The sequence below is a fragment of the Aotus nancymaae genome, unplaced genomic scaffold (genome assembly GCF_030222135.1).
Source record: "Aotus nancymaae isolate 86718 unplaced genomic scaffold, 86718_ANA_hifiasm-v0.15.2.pri h1tg000033l, whole genome shotgun sequence".
In the NCBI taxonomy this organism is placed as follows: Eukaryota; Metazoa; Chordata; class Mammalia; order Primates; family Aotidae; genus Aotus; species Aotus nancymaae.
This window is the reverse complement of record NW_026988447.1, coordinates 20,739,661-20,762,177: the sequence shown is the minus strand read 5'-3', so window position 1 is coordinate 20,762,177 and position 22,517 is coordinate 20,739,661. Positions and strand designations below refer to the sequence as shown.

General features: G+C 37.6%; 1 protein-coding gene across 1 annotated transcript in view; it reads right to left on the bottom strand.

The window, feature by feature from the left end:
- The window catches only part of TTC29 (tetratricopeptide repeat domain 29), a 235,395-nt gene that overhangs the window by 78,842 nt on the left and 134,036 nt on the right, over positions 1-22,517 (bottom strand). Inside the window, 1 exon segment of the mRNA XM_021666727.2 lies at positions 14,099-14,327. Within this exon segment, the coding sequence (XP_021522402.2) occupies positions 14,099-14,327 (229 nt within the window).

The window sequence follows — 22,517 nt, the reverse complement described above, 5'->3', positions numbered from 1 at the left end:
TCAGAGGATTTAGAAAGTACATGTGTGCAGGTACATTCATAGCGATTCAAAAATTGATTTCAGGAAGGTGAAAACATTGGTCAAGATGGACTGGCATTAAAATGAAGAAATATGCTATCACTTCTTGGCATTAGAGTCTTGCCCAATATTTTCCATATTGAGCCCACTCACCCATCCCCAGGAGGCAGACATCATCCATGTGAAGTGAAATATGCATCTGAGGATAAGGCATTAGAAATAATTTCTAAAGGGATATTTGTCATGAAAAGCATTTATTTTTGTATTAATTATGCTAAAGAATCTAGATCATAGAATATTTACCCTTATCTTGGAGTTAAAGAGGCAGGGAGGACAGAATAAAAGAACATAATGAAAATAAATTATGGGACCATAAATACACTTTTTCTAAAAAACCCTGAATCAGGGAAAGTTTATAAAGAATTAGAAGCCAACAAAAGGTGTGCCTTCAATGTGTCCATGTTTTAAATACTAATCATATTGCCTCTTTTTTCAGAAGAAATCTTATGGACCAAGAACCACTAGAATTGTCCTAAGAGGCTGGGCGCAGTAGCTGACGTCTGTAATCCCAGCACTTTGGGATGCTGAGGCGGGCGGATCACGAGGTCAAGAGATTGAGACCATCCTGGCCAACATGGTGAAACCCTGTCTCTATTAAAAATACAAAAATTAGCTGGGCATGGTGGCGTGTGCCTGTTGTCCCAGCTACTCGGGAGGCTGAGGCAGGAGAATTGCTTGAACCCGGGAGGCAGAGGTTGCAGTGAGCCGAGATCGTGCCACTGCACTCCAGCCTGGCACCTGGCGACAGAATGAGACTCTGTCTCTGGCAAAAAAAAAATTGTCCTAAAAAAGCCTTACTAAAAAAAGATCAAATACACATAGGAGGGGATTATTTTGCCTCCAAATTCTAGCAATGGTAGAAAGCATCTAGCTAAATGGGTATAATATTTGGAATCCGTGGCTACGGGGCCAAAGGACATAGCTAGAGGCAGAGGTAAGACCCCCACCGAAACGAGGCAAATATAAACGGGGTGACAACTGAGTTCTCAAACTCTTGCCTTCTACTGATTCATTCTCGTTTTGCTATGGCTTAACCAACCAACAAACTTTTTATAAGCTCCTCAAGCTAGCAATTAAAGACAAAGTTGAAATAAAATCAGATTAGAGAAACCCAGCTATATTTTCTTACAAGTGATGAGTTCAGTGTACATTGGAAAGTTAAAACTGGTAACACCACCAGCTACCAAGAACTGTGAGCAGAATCTAAAAGAAGTATAGTTTTTGTTTGAGCAATCAAGAATTCTCTTTTATTGAACCAAAGCAGCAGATAGAGAAGGAGACTCTCAGAGGGGGAAAAAAGTAAAAGAAAAAAAAAAAGATCTTTCAACCTGAGGGATCTAGAGCTACACTATTATTTCCCAATGAAGTGAGCAACAGTTTCTGAAGAAATACTTTATTCTTAAGGAAGCAACTTGTCACTTGTAGAAAATAAATGAAGATAGGTGAATTGTATTTGAATGAGGAATTTTGTAATTCAAACTCAAATTTTGCTATCTTCTTTATTAAAATTTGGTGACAATTAAGTATTGACTTATCTCTTTTAGCATATTTCACCTTTGGAATTATTTCATTTTCTTATTAGTTGCAGAAGTCACCGAATTCTCTAAACCCTTTCTTGATATTTATTAGAAATATACTTATATAATCTATTATAATTTAAATAAGATTAGCAGATAATATGCATATTTTTTGACACCAGCATGGAGTATATATATATATATACACATACATATATATACATATACATATATACATATATATATAATATTTTAAAGTTTTATCTCCATTTGTCTTATCAAACTTGTTTTCTGTGACTAGAAATTGAAGCATAAATGAAGGATTTTAAGGTTAAGAGTCTCTCCCTCTAAAAGAATCACATGCAGACCAACAACCTAAAAATATACAATTTGTAAATCATCATACAATTTATGGCTGTCCCAGTTCTCCCACTGAAGTTTCCACTGCTGACGTCTTGGGAGCCATGATGAAGAATCCTGAAGCATTTGGCGTTAGGGCAGGCTAAACGATCCTGTGGTAACAAAGTCTGAAGATCTCAGTGATTTGTCACAAAAAAGGATTATTCTGTGTTCACACAAGGTCTGCTGCTGCTGTGAGTGACTTTCTTTGTAAATGTTCTCCAATTGGAGATTTAGTTATCCAGACTGCTTTGATTTGGTGGTTCTATTATTTTTAATAAGGCTTTCTCCACAATCACTGTAACAGGGAAATAATCAGCTGCAGTCTCAGGTGGGCTCTCCTATGCTTAAGCCAGAAGTGACTTTGACCAAAGTCCATTGGCCAGAACTAGTCAGTCCCAGAGCCCTGTCCAGTTGCAAGGGACTGGGAAGTGCAATCTTCCATGTGAGAGAAAAGAATCAGATACTTGTAAGCACCTGTCATTTCTACCTATTTAAGCAACGGTTACTGAACTCTCTGAAATTGCAGTTGACCCTTGAACAATGAAGGGGCTAAGGGTGCTGACCCTGCTGCAGTGGAAAATCTGTATATAATTTTTGACTGCCCCAAAACATAACTGCTAATAGCCTACTGTTAACTGGAAGCTTTACTGAGAACATGAATAGTCTATTAATATATAATTTGTATGTTATATGTATTATATATTGTACTCTTACAATAAAGTAAGCCTGAGAAAATAAAATGTTACTAAGAAAATTGTGAAGAGCATGAAGAGAAAGGATTGGTCTTGCTGTCTCAGGGATGGCAGAGATGGAAGAAAATCTGCTTTTGAGTGGACCTATGTGGCTCAAACCTGTGTCATTCAAGTCAACTGTATATGCCATAGTTACATGTTTTCTGGAAAGAGACCCGCTAGCTTTCATCAGATTCATCAGAGAGTAATCTGTCATCTAAAAATTCCTTTTTAAAAATACCACATACACATTTTTCTTAATATAAATTCTAATGACTTTTTTTTTTTTTTTTTTCAAAAAAGGGGGATGTAGATTCATGTTAAATAAAGGAAAGCTTTGAAATTCAGGACAGCTTACAGAAGTTGAATTTAAAGGCAGATTCCCAACTTTTACAAGACGGATCCATGTATTGGCCTCATTATCTATAATTATCTTGCCCCACACTATGTGAATGATTGCAATTACATACATATTACAACTGTCCTAAGTTCTGGCCATAGGTAATCTTCCAACATTTAAAAACACCCTAATTGGTCTGAATAGGTTAAAGCACTTTCAGGCATAATTTGGTGAGGAATCAGTTCGATTTGATTTCTTCCTAACTACATTCATAACTTTGATACTCTGAAGGAATGGGTGTTCTCATTAGGAAAGGAGTTAAGTGGGGAGGAGGAATAAGTACATTTAGAACATGAGGCATTTTTTAAATTCAGAGAGCATATCAGATTTTGAGATTTTGCCTAATGCTTAAAAAATATTTACTAAAATTCTATTTTAAACAACTATTGTTCAAGAAATAGTTGCACAGTTTCAGTTTTCCTTGAGCACTATTATGTGCCAGGAATGGTGCCAGCAGCTGGGACCACAGTAATGAGCACAGTTGTTTCTCAGTGATAGATAATGTGTTGGCACTACTTTTTGTTAGATACAAGTTTTTTCTTTCTTTCTTTTTTTTTTTTTTTTTTTTTAATAGAGATGGGGTTTTACCAGATACAAGTTTTTTTAAAAAAGCAGTTAACAATGGCTTAAGAAATAGAAAAATTTGGGGAAGGGAGGAGGAGATGTTGGCCAAAGGATACAAAGTATCAGTCAGATAGGAGGAATAAGTTCAATAGAGCTACTGGACAACATAGTGTTTATAGTTAATAACAATGTATTGTGGTCTCCCTCCCTCCCTCCCTCTCTCCCTCCCTCCCTCCCTCCCTGCCTCCCTCCTTTCCTTCCTTCCTTCCTTCCTCTTTCTCTTTTCCTCTCTTTCTTTCTTCATGGAGTTTCACTCTAATCACCGAGGCTGGAGTGCAATGGCATGATCTCAGCTCACTGCAGCCTCGGCCTCCTGAGTTCAAGCAATTCTAATGCCTCAGTCTACCCAGTAGCTGGAATTACAGGTGCCCACCACCATGCCCATCTCAGCTCACTGCAACCTCCACCTCCCGGGTTCAAGCAATTCTCATGCCTCAGCCTCCCAAGTAGCTGGGATTACAGGCGTCCGCCACCATGCCCACCTCATTTTTGTATTTTCAGCAGAGATGGGTTTTCACCATGTTGGCCAGGCTGGTCTCGAATTCCTGACCTCAGGTGATTCACCCACCTCAGCCTCCCAAAGTTCTGGGATTACAGGTGTGAGCCACTGCACCTGACCGATGTATTGTTTTTAGAAAATCCATAAGATAGTACAGTTTGTGTTCTTCCTCAAAAAAAAAAAAATTATAAGCTTAATTGAGACATTCCACAATGAACACGTTTCAAAACATTATGTTGTACATTATAAATATAAATAATTTGTTTTGTCAATTTAATAAAATAAAAAAGAAATAGGGACATTTATGTCACATTGATAAAAAGTAGTGGTGGTAATTCCAGGGTTGGTTACTTTCGCTTGCAGGGAACTCGTTACGCATCTGATTCCTTCTGTGCTTTCTCGTTGCCATCCTCAGCACTTTGACAGCTGGGCTGCAAGTTGGCCACGGCAGCTCCAGGCATCACATATTCACACATCAACTTTTAAAATCAGGAAAAGGGGAATTCCTTATCTTGTACTCTCTTTTAGGGATGAAGAAAATCTTCTCAGGAATTCATCAGAAGATTTTCTTCTCTTACACGGTTAATTAGGATTGTGTCACATATCCTTCCTGAAGCTGTCACTTGGCAAGTATAATGAGATCAAAGGGACTGGATTATATAGTAAATACTCAACCGCTATGGATTGAGAAGGGCCTTACTTCCCCTAAAGGACATGGAACCTTGAGGAGAGAAAAACAATCAGGATTCCGTTGGCAGGTAAGAAGTCGGGCAATGGCCACTAGGCAGGCGGCTGATAGGTGCATTCTGTCAGTGGATCCTCAAGGCAACTTTGTGAGGGAGGAACTGTCATCTTCCTTTTATAGATGAGGGAACAGAGGTAAAGTTACCCAGGTCCATCAGCTATGGAGTGGAGGAGCTGGGATTCAAATGAAGAGATCAATTGACTTACTTCAAAGCCCAAATTCCTGCCTGCCCAACAACTGGAGGCTATAGTCAAAGAAGACTTCCCATCACTGAAATATGCCTTCTCCAAATGTACAGACTTATCTCTTTAGGGTTTCTCCGAATTCTCTATTTCAGTTTGTTGCTTCAGAAATTCTTAAAGAAGTGTTATTCTAGGGTATAACTAAGGAATTCTGAAATACTTTTGTTTGAGATTATGTAATGATTCATTTCATAAACCTTTATTTTTTCCCACCTCCATCCCCACTGTCATATGTTGATATACTTGCAATATCATGGCAGAAACAATGTAAAGGAGTTATTTGTATGGAATTTATTGCAAATCATATTAAGGAGAATAATGCTTTAAAACCCATAGTAATTCTTTTGGGGTTTTTTTTTGGATTATCTTAAATTCAATTAGAGTAAAATAAAACTTAAAAGCATAAGGATTTTCTCAGAAACCTAAGAATCACAGATTTAAAGAACAAAAAAGGAATTCAGAGATTCTATAGTCTAATCACCTCTGTTGCACCCCAATTTTCAAATGGGGAAACTTACACAATGTGAGAATCTCAGTCCATAGGGACACTATGAATAAAAGACTTAATATATTAAGTAATTATCCATTTAATGTCTCCTAAACCATACATCAGAGTCCCATAAATAATAATATCAACCTCAACAGCAATAACAGGACTATTGAAAAAAGTTTTAGATTTTTTGGGCAGGAGGCATCTTTTAGGATATTGTCCATTAGAGATGTACAGTGAAATTTCTCTGTTTTAAAGACAACTGGAATTCATAATTTCTGTGTGATTATATCACCAAGGGTACATATTTAGGATCATTGGCTTTATTTATTTATTTATTTTTAGATTTTTAGAAGTTGCTTTTGCTTTTTCAAAAATTTCTTTTGTTGGGGCTCCTTGTAGAAATGGTGGATTCCAGATCTGGATGCAAAGATGTATACCGTAAGCCTGAAACAATTTCTCATAGCAAATAGAAAGAAAGCCATTAAAACCCACAAAGCCAATATTAAAAGCCTCCTCTGTGCAGGAGGCTGTGATGATTTGGGGCCCCAAAGTACCCAGGATCAAAATATATCACCTATCCTAAGCCAGATAAAGTTTTTGCACTCTAAGGGAAAAAAAAAAACAAGATCAAAATTAAAAACAATCCCTTTTAAAAAGGAACCCAACAGCTAAGCAATGAGATTTAGGTGTTAAAACAGTGGGTTCTCAAAGAAGAGACTGATGAGCACTGACAACATTCAGTTCAAGTATTGAGCTACGGTGGTCCCCAGGCTGGCAGTTGTCTGCCTGGTGGAAACTGAAGGTGCCTCTACAAAATCAGATTTCTCCATTTAATTTACATTTACTTCCACATTTGTTATAAATCCTGCAATGCATTATTATTTGTTTGCATTAAATGATCAATTATTTTTAAAGCAAATTAAGAATGAAAAAGTATTTTATTTTTACTGATTTATTTCTAATTTTCATGTTCTTCATTTCTTTGCACAGATGCAGATTTCAAACTGGATTCATTTTCCTTCAGTGTGTAGGACTTTAACATTTCTTGTACTGATGTTTGGTGATTAATTCTCTCAGCTTTTGTATGCCTGGCAAAAGCTTTATCTTGTCTATGTTTTTGAAAGATATTTCCTACTGAGTATACAATTCTAGGTTTGACGATTGTTTTTTATTTCAGTACTTTAAATACCTTCTTCTGAACTGTAATTTTTACAACGATCTTTCTGTCCTTTTCTGTGTCCTATCTCTGTATGTAAAGTGTCCTTCCTCTCCCACCTCACCCTGGCTGCTTTAAGATGTTTCTTTTTGTCATTAATTTCAAGCACTGTGACTATGGTATGCCTGGGTTTATTTTCTTTATGTCTCTTTTGCTTAGGGTTTATTAAGCTCCTTAAATTCCAGTTTTTGGTTTTCTAAATCAAATTTGTAAAACAACTGGCCATTGATTACTTTGTAAAATATATATTTTTGTTCTCTCTTCTTTTTCCTCTCCTTTGGAGCCTGCAGCTTATTCATATATTAGGCTTCTTGAAGTTGACCCACAGTTCTCTGATGTGCTCTGTTCAGTACTTTTTCTCTGTATTTCACTGTGGATAGTTTCATTTCTATTGCTATGTCTTCAAATTCACTAACCTTTTCCTTTGCATTGTGTAATCTGCTGTGAATCCCATTAAGTTTATTTTTCATCTCTGACATTTTATTTCTTCCATGACTCTTCAAGTTCCTACTACCTCCTTGAACACATGGACGATGGTTTTAATAGCTGTTTTATGTTCCTTGCCTGCTAATTCCATTATCTGTGTCATTGCTGGGTCTGCTTCTATTTATTTATTCTCTCCCCATTTGAGTCATATCTTCCTGCTTCTTGGAACATCTAGGTAATTATGATTGGATGCCAAACCAAGGGAATTTTATTTTTTTGGGTGCTACATATTTTTTATTCCTGTAAGTATTCTTGAGTTTTGTTCTAGGATTCAGTTAAGTTATTTGAGAATCGTTTAATCCTTTGAAATTTGCTTCTAAGCTTTGTTAGGTGGGACCAAAGCAGCCTTACATCTAGAGCTAATTTTTTTCCCATCCTCCCAATGCCCCATTCTGGCTGGTAGGAACGCAAACGATTCCCAGCTCTGTTTATGCTTAAGGAATTATGGTTTCTGATCATTTTGGGCAGTACTTTGGCCATCAGCAAGTTCTTCACATGCACACACTGATCAGTACTCCATTGAAGACTGCAGGGCTCTGGAGCTCTCTGTGCAGCTCTTTTCAATGTTTCTTTTCTTTGTTGTGAACTCTAGCAACATTGGCCTCCTTGAGCTCAGTTCAGTCTTCTTAACTCAAGAAGTCTGCTGGGCTCTGCCTTGACTCCCCTCCCTATGCTAAGGCCTGGGAACTTTCTCCAGGCAGTGCCCCAGGACCATCATGAAGCTCAGCTCCTTTGTTTACCCTTCCTCGGGAATCACTGCCCAGTGCTGCCCGTTGTCCACTTTCAACAGTTGTCTTATGTGTTTTGAAGGAGGGTAAATCTTGTCCCTCTTACTCTCTCTTGGCCAGAAGTAGAGTCTTACTCTTTTATTATGAATATTTTTATCCACACTTTAATTTAAAATGTAATTTAAAAAAATGTTAGACATGGCTTATACTAACTCTAAAGTGATATATAAGAAAGGGCAACACATGTAAAGTACCTTGGACTAGAATTCTAGAGAACTAGAATTCTAGATTATAGATCCATGTCATCTTTTGGATTATTACTACATGACTGCACTGGACCCGAGGACACTGGAAAATAAAAACTGTGCGCCAAGTGATTTCCTTGGTGCCACATGATTCAATTATTTCATGACTTTATAAAACTCAAAAAAAGCTCAAGATTTTAAGTCATTTTCAGAAGATGGAAAGAGGCTATAGGAGTGGCAACAGATTTAAGAGGGAAGAGGCAGTCACAAACTAAAGTGTAACAAGAGGGATAATCATGAGGAGAAATGCAGGCATATTCAGAAATCAGGAGCCCCAGGAACAGTGGGGGATAGGGCAGGGTTGACGAAATGCTACGGAGAAGTAAGACATAGGGTTGAATAAAGGAGGATAAATTAAAAGTCTTCAGATAAAATAGTTCACTACAACTAGCAACCTCAACAGTTCCAACCAGGGAAAAGTAAAACTGCATAGACATCAGATAGCTAGAAACTTCTTTATCATAAATTCTAGCAGAAGGATCAAATACACTTGGTCTTCCTCAGTTGTTTAATGTATAATAAAAATAGTTAAGTTTTCTTTTGTGGAAACTCACAGAAGCCAATGTTTGTAGGGAGAAAAACAACAAATAAAATTCTCATAAACATCTAGATTGTACTCTTAAAGACTACAAAATATCGTATTTAGTTAGAAAGATGCTCTTACTGAGAAATCATGGTCAGTTCCAGGGGAATCTTATCGACATCTATTTTGAATCTCAGGTAACAGGCTAAGGAGACGAAATGAAATCTTTTGCTGAAAGTCACAAAGCTAATTAGTGCTCAATATGATGTTGGAACTCAGATCACTGGACCCTTGACTAATAGCCTCTCTGAATGACACCAAGCTGCCAGCAGGTGAGCTCTGATGCAGTCATATTTTTCACCAGACTCTTCTTTTTCTTTGTCTTGGTTTTGAAAACATTAATAGAGACAGAGAATTGCTCTGTGATGATAAGATGGATGAAACTTACTTGCTTGCTGACTTTTTGGCTAATTCCATGACTTCCTGCTCATTATTAAAGTTATTAACCAACAGAAGTAGCTGATTGTAATGAAAGCTGAGGACTCATTTGTGAATGTGATTTTTTTCATGTTTTAGTTTTTAAAGGGTTGAGTTCATGAATGAAAAACACAAGTAAGGAGCAGGTTACAAAAACGTGACTCAACGTTAAGCCCAGGGCTCAACATGAAGCCAACATAAACCAAGACTGTGAGATAAAGTCATGGTTTTGATCATTTTCTTTTAAGAATATTAAATGATTTATAAGCCTAGGATGATATCATTGCCACTCAAGGAAATTTTACATGCCATTTTGTAGAAAATAGTGTCTTTAAGTAATGACTGTCACCATTTTAATCTACTATATTTCTGTAGTCAGGATTTGCATCTTATTTCTCTGATAACATTTACATTTGGCTACAATAAGAAAGTACATTAAAACCATGTTTCTGATAATTATTATCAGTGACGTGGTTAACAAGGTTGGTGTTTAAATGGCTATAATTACATTTCTAGGTTAACACTGCTATTAAGTTGAATAAGGAAAGCTTTTGTTTCTGTGTTACTGTTCCACATGTGGGTCTGAGAGCTCTAAAGGCCAGATGAATGAGCCTTTCATTTAAAAAAAAATCTTCTTGATTGTAGAGATAATAGCTCTATAGCTCTAGTAAGGAAAGTAAACCATATTTTGGAGAAATCAGCAGAAATTCATAGGCCCTTAAGCCTTTTGGAGCCAACCAATTTCAGTTGCTTTAGAATGAACAATTTTATTGAACTGCAATAAATTTGAATTTCTTCCAGACCCCTAAATTTGGGAGGATAATCTATTCTTATTTTAATATTGGAAAGGAAGAATAAGCAATTATTTTAACCATAACTAAGAGTGTTATAATAGAATGAAGGTGCTGGTATTTGCTGTGTTCCCTCTGAAAGGTATAAAGATGAGAGATGATTGCTGGTGAGTCACTGTTCTATTTCATCTAGGGACCTGAGTGCTCTCACTGTTCTATTCCCTTAGGGGGTCATGTTCCTCTGCTTAAAAGAATATTGCCTGCTCTCTGAGCTAATGATTTGTTTGGAGGATGGAAGTCTCAGAGGTGAAGATAACTGCACAGCTTTTAAAATGTATCTTTCAGATCTTTGATCTGCTTTTTTTCTGTATACATGGGACCCTTCAATGGCAAGATTAAAGATGCCTCTTCTTAGAAGAAAGGCAAAAGTTGAAAACTTAAAAGCTGCTCAGATTTCCAAATAATATTTTTGTATTTTTGCATTTTGTTGACATCAGGTTGAGTGAGTGTCATCCTTCATTCATGTGATAATTGGATGGTAATCAAAATGCAGTGTTGGATCACAGGATTTTCAAGAAGATGGGGAAACTATGAATTTAGTTTTAAAAAGTAGTTAATGTAAACTAGCTTATGATTAGGGCATACATACTCATTTTGAATTCTATTTAATTCAACAAATATTTACTTGGTATCTAGTAGATGTCAAATATCGTGTCTTCTTTTGTAGGGAATACCAAGAGCCAGGACCTGTTTTCAAGAGACTTTTACCCTTAATCAGGCAGTTAAGGCGATTACAGAAATGACTGTGGTAGGATACAGAATATGCCAAATGCAAAGTGGGTGGAGAGAAATGAATGACATTCAATGGGGGACAGAGAAGAGACCACATTCAAGTGGGAGGGCATCATGGAAGGTTTCAGCATTTGAGAATGACCTAGCAAAATGAGCAAGATTTTCCTGGTTGGGGCTAGAGCTGAAAGTCAGTGATAATAAGGTATGTGGTATGTCAGGGGTCGGGGGAGCGGCAGAGGGCAGGGGAGGGAGGTGGTCAGAAAAGGTTGAGAAGCTTGTATTTAATGAGTAGGCAGTGGGAAGCCAAGGAAGATTTTTGAGCAGAGCAGAGATAGTGTTAAGAGTTAGGGATCAAGAAGTATTTTTGAAGCACTTTAAAGCAGAATTTAGTGTCTTTTGAACTAAAAAAACATGTCTATGTAAACAAATGTGTTTGATAATATCATACAGGTTATATTTCCGAATAGAATGGCTACCCCTAAAAATGTTAAACATGCCGGTAGTATGAGAATTAATTTCTCACTTATACTTGGATCCCAAAGGTTATTATTTTTCAGTTTTATAATGTTGTGGCTCATCCATTCATATATTTCTAATCTAGGTGAAATAAATCAGCAAGGGAGTGTTTTATTTTATAGCATTCTGAACAACTTAATCTGCCCCCCTCTACCATACAAATAGCTGAGTTTTTAATGTCTGAATAATATTTTGATATACTTTTGTTCTGCTCCTAAGTCCTGTTGGAAAAAAATATGACTGCATAAAAACAGGGAAATAAAACATACAAAGTATAGAAAAATAAATAATTTGACAGAGTAAAGAAAAGCAAAAGAAACTTTTTTAAAAGCAAAATTCAGGATTGCCTCGATAGACACAGATCTGATCAGAAGATACTTTTTTCAGAATTTTTTTTTTCATAATTACCATTGTGATGGCTGAAGTTTATCCAAAATAAATCTGAAAATGTGAGTAGGTTCACTTACCTTCTACTAAACCTTTGTCAGAATAAGTCATCTAATATGGGTCATGTTTCCTATGTTTTATGTTTCTTCTGCCCATTCTGGGCAGAAAATATGAGAATCTGAAGGATACATAACTCAAAACTACAGAACTCTCAAACACGTGATGACAAGACAGCATGCTGAAGTAGCACAACAGGACCTTGAGGGTGTTTTAATACACTGACATTCAACAAGCTGCCATTTTTTAAAGATATCATCTTGTTTTCTCTTACTATGGATGTATTTGGAAGAAGATCTTTCCTTATTTTGTAACTAGAGGACAGTGAGTAGTTAAGTAATATTCTACTGACCTAAAAAAGTTAACAAAACTCATTTGTGTTTAATTTGCTAGTTTTTACGATTTATTCTATGGAGGAAATAAATACCAAAATAGATTGTTGTTTCATCTAAATGACCAAAAGGGAACACAAAGAGCTCAAATCAAATAGAAGACACTTCTTTACATTACAACAGCTTTGCCTTATGATTCCATTTGAGTTAGGTCAAGAATATTTAAAATATTTTACTTTAAAAAGTTTGATTTTCAAACAAATAAAATAAAGCCTAAAGTCTGTCATAGGCAGTATTGTTTTTATTTTATTTTGTTTTGGTTTTTTTTTTTTTTAATTGCATTTTAGGTTTTGGGGTACATGTGAAAAACATGCAAGGTTGTTGCATAGGTGCATACGTGGCAGTGTGATTTGCTGCCTTCCTCCCCTTCACCTATATCTGGCATTTCTCCCCATGCTATCCCTGCCCAACTCCCCACCCCCCCGCTGTCCCCCCCCTCCCCCCAACAGACTCCCGTGTATAGTGCTCCCCTCCCTGTGTCCATGTGTTCTCCTTGTTCAACACCCGCCTATGAGTGAGAACATGTGGTGTTTGATTTTGTGTTCTTGTGTCAGTTTGCTGAGAATGATGGTTTCCAGGTTCATCCATGTCCCTACAAAGGACGTGAACTCCTCGTTTTTAATGGCTGCATAATATTCCATGGTGTATATGTGCCACATTTTTCCTGTCCAGTCTATCATTGATGGGCATTTGGGTTGGTTCCAGGTCTTTGCTATTGTAAACTGTGCTGCAATGAACATTCGTGTGCATGTGTCCTTATAGTAGAACGATTTATAATCCTTTGGATATATGCCCAGTAATGGGATTGCTGGGTCAAATGGAATTTCTATTTCTAGGTCCTTGAGGAATTGCCACACTGTTTTCCACAGTGGTTGAACTAATTTACACTCCCACCAACAGTGTAAAAGTGTTCCTGTTTCTCCACATCCTCTCCAGCATCTGTTTTCTCCAGATTTTTTAATGATCGCTTTTCTAACTGGTGTGAGATGGTATCTCAATGTAGTTTTGATTTGCATTTCTCTAATGACCAGTGATGATGAGCATTTTTTTGGTTTTTAAGATATCCCATTCTAAAGTTATTAACTGGGGACCAGAGCCAAGCCTAGTTGACACATAATACTGACCCCTGAATCCCTTCTAGTTGTTTGTTTTTAATGCACTATTTTAAATAGAATTCTTCACATAAAGAAGCATGTAGGAAAAAAAAAGTAGAATTGAGAAAGATTACTACCAAGTATTTTCTAAATTAATATTCAAACTCAAACTGATAAAAAAAATTGGAAAATTATCATCAGTGAAGTATGAGCACAAGATAAATTGGCGCTCATCAACAGTTACTCTTTTCAGTAAGGTATAACACTGAGTATACTAAAAAACCATGAGCTTATTTCACGTTCCTTGTGCCTCATCAGTACGTAGTGTTGACTAAGATAACTGATGAAAAAAGAGAAAACAGCATGAGAATGATGGTTTATCAGGTACACCACATTATTACCACTATTTTATGCTTCTCTTAAACATCAAAGGTATAATTTAGCACAAAAGTATATCCAACCTTCTTGTAGTAATGGATTCATAAAATGAAAATTACCAATCAAATTAAAATCACCAACATTTCAGTAAACCTTTCCAACAAAAGTGACTTAACCATTAAGAATGATACGAAAATTAAAGTGTTCTAAAAACCAATGCCTTACCAGTAACTGGATCAGGTTCTATGTCATCTCTGCGCTCCTTCCATGAGAGCAGGTAATTGAGGCTGGTAAGATCTGCAGACTCTATGTAGTTGTTCACTGTAAGCATCATCTGGTGAGCTTTTGCTATTCCATAGTGGACTTTTGTCTCGTCCATCAAAGGCATGCTTATTAGCTCTAACGTTGTGTCGAAAGCTTGCTGGAAGCATTCAGAAGCTTTCTTGTAGTGTCCCTAAAAAGGAAAGAGAAATAATTTTCTTTATTACTTTTTAATGTCACCATTTCACATATTTTCTAACCTTATCCTTGCATGTCCCACACTGACCTTTCCACAGTTACAGTTTATATTCAAGAAGAAATGGATGGCAAGCAGGCTGTTAGGATAAGGTTCTTTTAAAGACCTATGATTACTCACCATTCAATATCTTGAAATAAATTTAGTAGGAAAGTTGTATCTATTAGACTAAGCTATATCGGATTTAAGTTCTGTGGTGGCTGTCAAGATGGCTGAGTAGGAACAGCTCTGGTCTGCAGCTCCCAGCGAGATCAACACAGAAGGCCAGTGATTTCTGCATTTCCAACTGAGGCACCCAGCTCATCCCATTGGGACTAGTTAGACAGTGGGTGCAGCCCATGGAGGATGAGCTGAAGTAGGGTGGGGTGTTGCCTCACCTGGGAAGTGCAAGGGCTTGGGGAACTCCCTCCCCTAGCCAAGGGAAGCCATGAGGGACTGTGCCATGAGGAAGGGTGCATTCCAGCCCAGATATTACACTTTTCCCATGGTCTTTGCAACCTGCAAACCAAGAGATTCCCTCCAGTGCCAACAACACCAGGGGCCTGGGTGTCAAGCACAAAACAGGGCAGCTGTTTGAGCAGACACTGAGCTAGGTGCAGCAGGTTTTCTTCATACCCCAGTGGCACCTGGAACACCAGTGAGACAGAATCATTCACTGCCCTGGAAAGGGGGCTGAAGCCAGGGAGCCAAGCGGTCTAGCTCAGTGGATCCCACCCCAACAGAGCCCAGCAAGCAAAGATTTACTGGCTTGAAATTCTTGTTGCCAGCACAGCAGTCTGAAGTCGACCTGGGACACTTGAGCTTGGTTGGGGGAGGGGCGTCTGCCATTACTGAGGCTTGAGTAAGCCGTTTTCCCCTCACAGTGTAAAAAAAGCAGCCAGGAAGTTCAAACCCAGCAGAGCCCACCTCAGCTCTTCAAAGCCACTGTAGCCAGACTGACTCTCTAGATTCCTCTGCTCTGGGCAGGGCATCTCTGCAAGAAAGGCAACAGCCCCGTCAGGGGGTTATAGATAAAACTCCCATCTCCCTCTGACAGAGAACCTGGGGGAAAGGGTTGCTTTGGGCGTGGCTTCATCAGACTTAAACGTCCCTGCCTCCTAGCTCTGAAGACAGCAGGGGATCTCCCAGCACAGCGCTTGGGCTCTGCTAAGGGACAGACTGTCTCCTCAAGTGAGTCCCTGACCTATGTGCCTCCTGACTTGGAGACACCTCCCAGCAGGGGTTGAGAGACACCTCATACAGGAGAGCTCTGGGTGACAACTGGTGGGGGCCCCTCTAGCTTCTAGAGGAAGGAACAGACAGCAATCTTGTTGTTCTGCAGCCTCCGCTGGTGATACTCAGGCAAACAGGGTCTGGAGTGGACCTCCAGCAAACTCCAGCAGACCTGCAGCAGAGGGGCCTGAATGTTAGAAGGAAAACTAACAAACAGAAAGGAATAGCATCAGTATCAACAAAAAAGATGTCCACACAAAAACTCCATCCAAAGGTCACCAACATCAAAGACCAAAGGTAGATAAATCCTCAAAGATGGGGAAAAAACAGTGCAAAAAGGCTGAAAATTTCTAAAACCAGAATGCCTCTTCTCCTCCAAAGGATCACAACTCCTTGCCAGCAAGGGAATAAAATTGGACAGAGAATCAGTTTGATGAACTGACAGAAGAAGGCTTCAGAAGGTAGGTAATAACAAACTCCTCATAGCTAAAGAAGCATGTTCTAATCCAATGCAAGAAGCTAAAAACCTTGAAAAATGGTTAGACAAATTGCTAATTAACCAGTTTAGAGAGGAACATAAATGACATGGTGGAGCTGAAAAACACAGCATGAGAACTTCGTGAAGCATACACAAGTATCAACAGCCAAATTGATCAAGTGAAAGAAAGGATATCAGAGATTGGAGATCAACTTAATGAAATAAAGTATGAAGACAAGATCAGAGAAAAAAGAATGAAATGGAATGAACAAAGCCTCCAAGAAATATGGCACTATGTGAAAAGATCAAACCTACATTTGATCAGTGTACCTGAAAGTGACTGAGAGAATGGGACCAAGTTGGAAAACATCCCTCAGGATATTATGCATGAGAACTTCCCCAACCTAGCAAGGCAGGTCAACATTCAAACTCAGGAAATACAGAGAACACCACAAAGATACTCCTCGAGAAGAGCAACCCAAGATACATAATCGTTAGATTCACCAAGGTCGAAATGAAGGAAAAAATGTTAAGGGCAGCCAGAGAGAAAGGTCAGGTTACCCACAATGGGAAGCCCAACAGCAGCTCTCTCTGCAAAAACCCTACAAGACAGAAGAGAGTGGGGCCAATATTCAACATTCTTAAGGAAAAGAATTTTCAACTCAGAATTTCATATCCAGCCAACTAAGCTACATAAGCAAAGGAGAAATAAAATCCTTTACAGACAAGCAATGCTGAGAGATTTTGTCACCACCAGGCCTGCCTTACAAGAGCTCCTAAAGAAAGCACTAAATATGGAAAGGAAAAAGCGGTACCAGGCACTGCAAAAACATACCAAATTGTAAAGACCATCAACACTATGAAGAAACTGCATCAACTAATGAGGAAAATAACCATCTAGTATCATAATGGCAAGATCAAATTCACACATAACAATATTAACCTTAAATGTAAATGAGCTAAATACCCCAATTAAAAAACATAGACTGGCAAATTGGATAAAGAGTCAAGACTCATTGGTGTACTGTATTCAGGAGATGTATCTCACATGCAAAGACACACACAGGCTCAAAATAAAAGGATGGAGAAATATTTAACAAGCAAATGGAAAGCAAAGAAAAAAAAGGAAGGAGTTGCAATCCTAGTCTCTGACAAAGCAGACTTTAAACCAACAACAAAAAAAAGAGACAAAAAAGGGCATTACATAATGGTAAAAAGATCAATGCAACAAGAAGAGCTAACGACCCTAAATATATACACACCTAATACAGGAGCACCGAGAATCAGAAAGCCAGTTCTTAGAGACCTACAAAGAGACATAGACTCCCACACAATAATAATGGGAGACTTTAACACTCCACTGTAAATATTAGACAGATCAACAAGACAGAAAATTAACAAGAATATTAAGAACTTGAACTCAGCTCTGGACCAAGCAGACCTAATAGTCATCTACATAACTCTCCACATCAAATCAACAGAATATACATTCTTCTCAGCACCACATCACACTTACTCTAAAATTGACCACATAATTGGAAGTAGAACACTTCTCGACAAATGCAAAAGAACAGAAATCATAACAAACAGTCTCTCAGACCACAGTGAAATTAAATTAGAACTCAGGATTAAGAAACTCAGTCAAAATGACAAAACTACATGGAAACTGAACAATCTGCTCCTGAATTACTACTGGGTAAATAACGAAATTAAGGCAGAAATAAAGAAGTTCTTTGAAACCAATGAAAACAAAGACACAATGTGCCAGAATCTCTGGGACACAGCTAAAACAGTGTTTAGAGGGAAATTTATAGCACTACATTCCACAGGAGAAAGCAGGAAAGATCTAAAATTGACACTGTAACATCACAATTAAAAGAACTAGAGAAGTAAAATCAAACAAATTCAAAAGCTAGCAGAAGACAAGAAATAACTAAGACCAGAGCAGAACTGAAGGAAATAAAAACACAAAAATACTCTTCAAAAAAATCAGTGAATCCAGGAGCTGGTTTTTAGAAAAGATTAAAAAAATAGACTGCTAGGCAGACTGATAAAGAAGAAAAGAGAAAAGAATCAAATAGACACAACAAGAAATGATAAAGGGGATATCATCACTGATCCCACAGAAATACAAACTACCATCAGAGAATATTATAAACACCTCTATGCAAATAAATTTTAAAAATCTAGAAGAAATGGATAAATTCCTGAACAAATATACCCTCCCAAGACTAAACCAGGAAGAAGCTAAATCCCTGAATAGACTAATAACAACTTCTGAAATTGAGGCAGTAATTAATAGTCTACCAACCAAAAAAGCCTAGGACCAGACAGATTAACAGCCAAATTCTACCAGAGGTACAAAGAGAAGCTAGTATTATATCTTCTGAAACTTTTCCAGATAATAGAAAAAAAGGAACTCCTCCCTAACTCATTTTATGAGGCCAGCATCATCCTGATACCAAAACAGGGAAGAGACACATCAAAAAAGGAAAATTTCAGGCCAATATCCCTGATGAACATTGATGAGAAAATCCTCAATAAAATACTGGCAAACTGAATATAGCAGCACAACAAAAAGCTTATTTACCATGATCAAGTTGGCTTCATTTCTGGGATACAAGGCTGGTTCAACATATGCAAATCAGTAAATGTAATCCATCACACAATGACAAAAACCACATGATTATCTCAACATGCTGAAAAGGCTTTCGATGAAATTCAACACCCCTTCATGCTAAAAACTCTCAATACACTAGGTATTGATGGAATGTATCTCAGAATAATAAGAGCTATTTCTGACAAACCCACAGCCAATATCATACTGAATGGGCAAAAGCTGGAAGCATTCCCTTTGAAAACTAGCACAAGACAAGGATGTCCTCTCTCACCACTCCTATTCAACATGATTTTTGAAGTTCTGACTAAAGCAATCAGGCAAGAGAAAGAAATGATGGGTATTCAAATAGGAAGAGAGGAAGTCACATTGTCTCTGTTTGCAGATAACATGATTTTATATTTAGAAAACTCCATTGTCTCAACCCCAAATCTGCTTAAGCTGATAAGCAACTACAGCAATGTCTCATGATACAAAATCAGTGTGCAAAAATCACAAGCATTCCTATATGCCAATAATAGACAAACAGAGAGCCAATTAATGAGTGAACTCCCATTCACAATTGCTACAAACAGAATAAAATCACTAGGAATACAACTTACGAGGGATGTGAAAAGCCTTTTCAAGGAGAACTACACACCACTGCTCAAGGAAATAGGAGAGGACACAAACAAATGAAAAAACAATCCATGCTCATGGATAGGAAAAATCAATATCATGAAAATGACCATACTGCCCAAAGTAATTTATAGATTAAATGCTATCCCCATCAAGCTGCCATTGACTTTCTTCACAGAATTAGAAAAAACAACTTTAAATTTCATATATAACCAGAAAAGAATCCACATAGCCAAGAGAATCCTAAGCAAAAAGAACAAAGCTGGAGGCATCACACTACCTGACTTCAAACTATACTACAAGGCCACAGTAACCAAAACAGCATGGTACTGGTACCAAAACAGAGGTATAGACCAATGGAACAGAACAGAGGCCTCAGAAAGAACGCAATACAACTACAGCAATCTGATCTTTGACAAACCTGACAGAAACAAGCAATGGGAAAACGATTCCCTTTTTAATAAGTGGTGTTGAGAAAACTGGCTAGCCATAGGCAGAAAACCAAAACTGGACCCCTTCCTTACACCTTACACAAAAATAAACTCAAGATGGATTAAATACTTAAACATAAGACCTAAAACCATAAAAACCCTAGAAGAAACCTAGGCAATACCATTCAGGACATAGGCATGGGCAAAGACTTCATGACCAAAACACCAAAAGCTATGGCAACAAAAGCCAAAATTGACAAATGGGATCTAATTAAATTAAAGAGCTTCTGCACAAAGGAACTATCATCAGAGTGAACAGACAACCTACAGAATGGGAGAAAATTTTTGCAATCCATCCATCTGAGAAAAGGCTAATATCCAGAATCTACAAGGAATTTAAACAAATTTACAAGAAAAAAAAAAACCATCAAAAAGTGACCAAAGGATATGAACAGACACTTCTCAAAAGAAGACATTTTCGTTACTAATAATCATATGAAAAAAGTTCATCATCACTGGTCATTAGAGAAATGCAAATTAAAACCACAATGAGATACCATCTCACTCCAGTTAAAATGATGATCATTAAAGTCTGGAAACAACAGATGCTCGAGAGGATGTGGAGAAATAGAAATGCTTTTGCACTGTTGATGGGAGTGTAAATTAGTTCAACCATTGTGGAAGACAGTGTGGAGATTCCTCAAGAATCCAAAACCAGAAATACTATTTGACCCAGCAATCCCATTACTGGATATATACCCAAAGGATTATGAATCATTCTACTATAATGACACATGCATACATATGTTTATTGCAGCACTACTCACAATATCAAAGTCTTGGAACCAACTCAAATGCCCATCAATGATAGACTGGATAAAGAAAATGTGGCATATATACACCATGGAATACTATGCACGTGGATGAATCTGGAAACCATCATTCTCAGCAAACTAACACAGGAACAGAAAACCAAACACCACATGTTCTCACTCATGAGTGGGAGCTGAACAATGAGAACACATGGACACAGGGAGGGGAACATCACACACCAGGCCTGTAGGGGAGTTGGGGACTCGGGGAGGGATAGCATTAGGAAAAATACCTAATGTAGATGACAGGTTGATGGATGCAGCAAACCACCATGGCAGGTGTATACCTATGTAACAAACCTGCACGTTTTGCACATGTATCCCAGAACTTCAAGTTTAATTAAAAAAAAAAAAAGATTTAAGTTCTTATCAATAAAAAGTTGTCAAATATTGGCAGTTTCATTTGTTTCAATCCAATACATGGTAGTAAAAAGAAGTTTGGAAATGAGTGAACCAATTCACATTGATTTGGATGGAATTTTACTATTCATAAAGTTGGATTTAGCTAATTAAATATTTTAAAAATATGTTTGTTTTTTTTTGGAGGTAGAGTCTCACTCTGTCACCAAGACTGGAGTGCAGTGGCATGATCTCAGTTCACTGCAACCCCCGCCTCCCAGGTTCAAGCGATTCTCCTGCCTCAGGCTCCCAGGTAGCTGGGATTAATTTTTTATATTTTTGGTAGCAGTGGGGTTTCACCATGTTGTCCAGACTGGTCTTGAACTCCTGACCTCAAGTAATCCGCTCACTTTGACCTCCCAAAGTGTTGGGATTACTGTGTTTTGTTTTCGGTCACAGCAAAAGGTCATTTCAGCCAACTCATTTAGTTAATGGCAGGTGAAAATAAATGTATCTATCCTCTAATTCTTTTATGGCTCTTATTTTCCCATGTGCACATGCCATTCTTCTTAACCGAGAATGTTGAAGTATTCAAGATTTCTGAAAAATGTGATCTTGATGTCACTAGCACCAATCAAATCATCATGTAAATATCTCTTCAATAAGTCATTTGCAACAGTTTGAGCTTCAAAGAATCAGGTTTTATTGTTGTTGTTTTTTTGTTTGTCATTGTCACCTCTATTAAAAGCTATAGCCCACAAATAAATACTGTTTACCTAGCTCTTATGAAGCATCCGGGCCAATGTCAAATTCTGTAATTCTAAATTCTGACATAATATTATGTCATTAACTTTCACACTATGAGAAAAATATTATTCTTATTTTACAGTTAATGAATGACATTGAGCCTCAGAGAAAAGAGTATCTTCTGCCACCCCCAAATCTTCTAAAAATTCTCATGAAAATCTCTTTCTTAGGGGAGGATATTATCTAGGACTGATCTATATTTGTAAAGTCTCTAGGATACAAAATTTCCTTTCTTCACTGACTTATAACCCTTTGGGTTCCACCATCTCCTGCCCTCCACTTTTCTCTCTCCTCCTCACCCCACCAAACACACAAATAAAGACATGCATGTGCACTCTTTTGAACAGAAACCCTTATAAGAGGGAATGTTTTATTGTATGAGTTTTCAAGTCAGTTTCTAGTATTTTATGAAGGAAATGGACATAAAAAGAGCACAGAAACAGCTTTATACATTACAGCAGTACAGGTAAAACACATCCTCAGCCCAGCACACCTTTGTATAATGAAGCTCCAACATTAGTCAAACTGATTGAATAAAGAAATTGCTGGCCAGGTGAGGAGGGGGAGAAATAGGACTTATGTGATAATTTTGTTACATATAGGAACAGCACATGTAACACTATGTTATATTCCCCCAAGGACAGTTTAGGTGAACCATTTATTCAAATGATTCATTCCAACCAACTTTGTTAATTTAAACAGAGTCCCTCCATATCAAAAATAACTTTTGTTTGTTGAGGTGAACTATTCTTT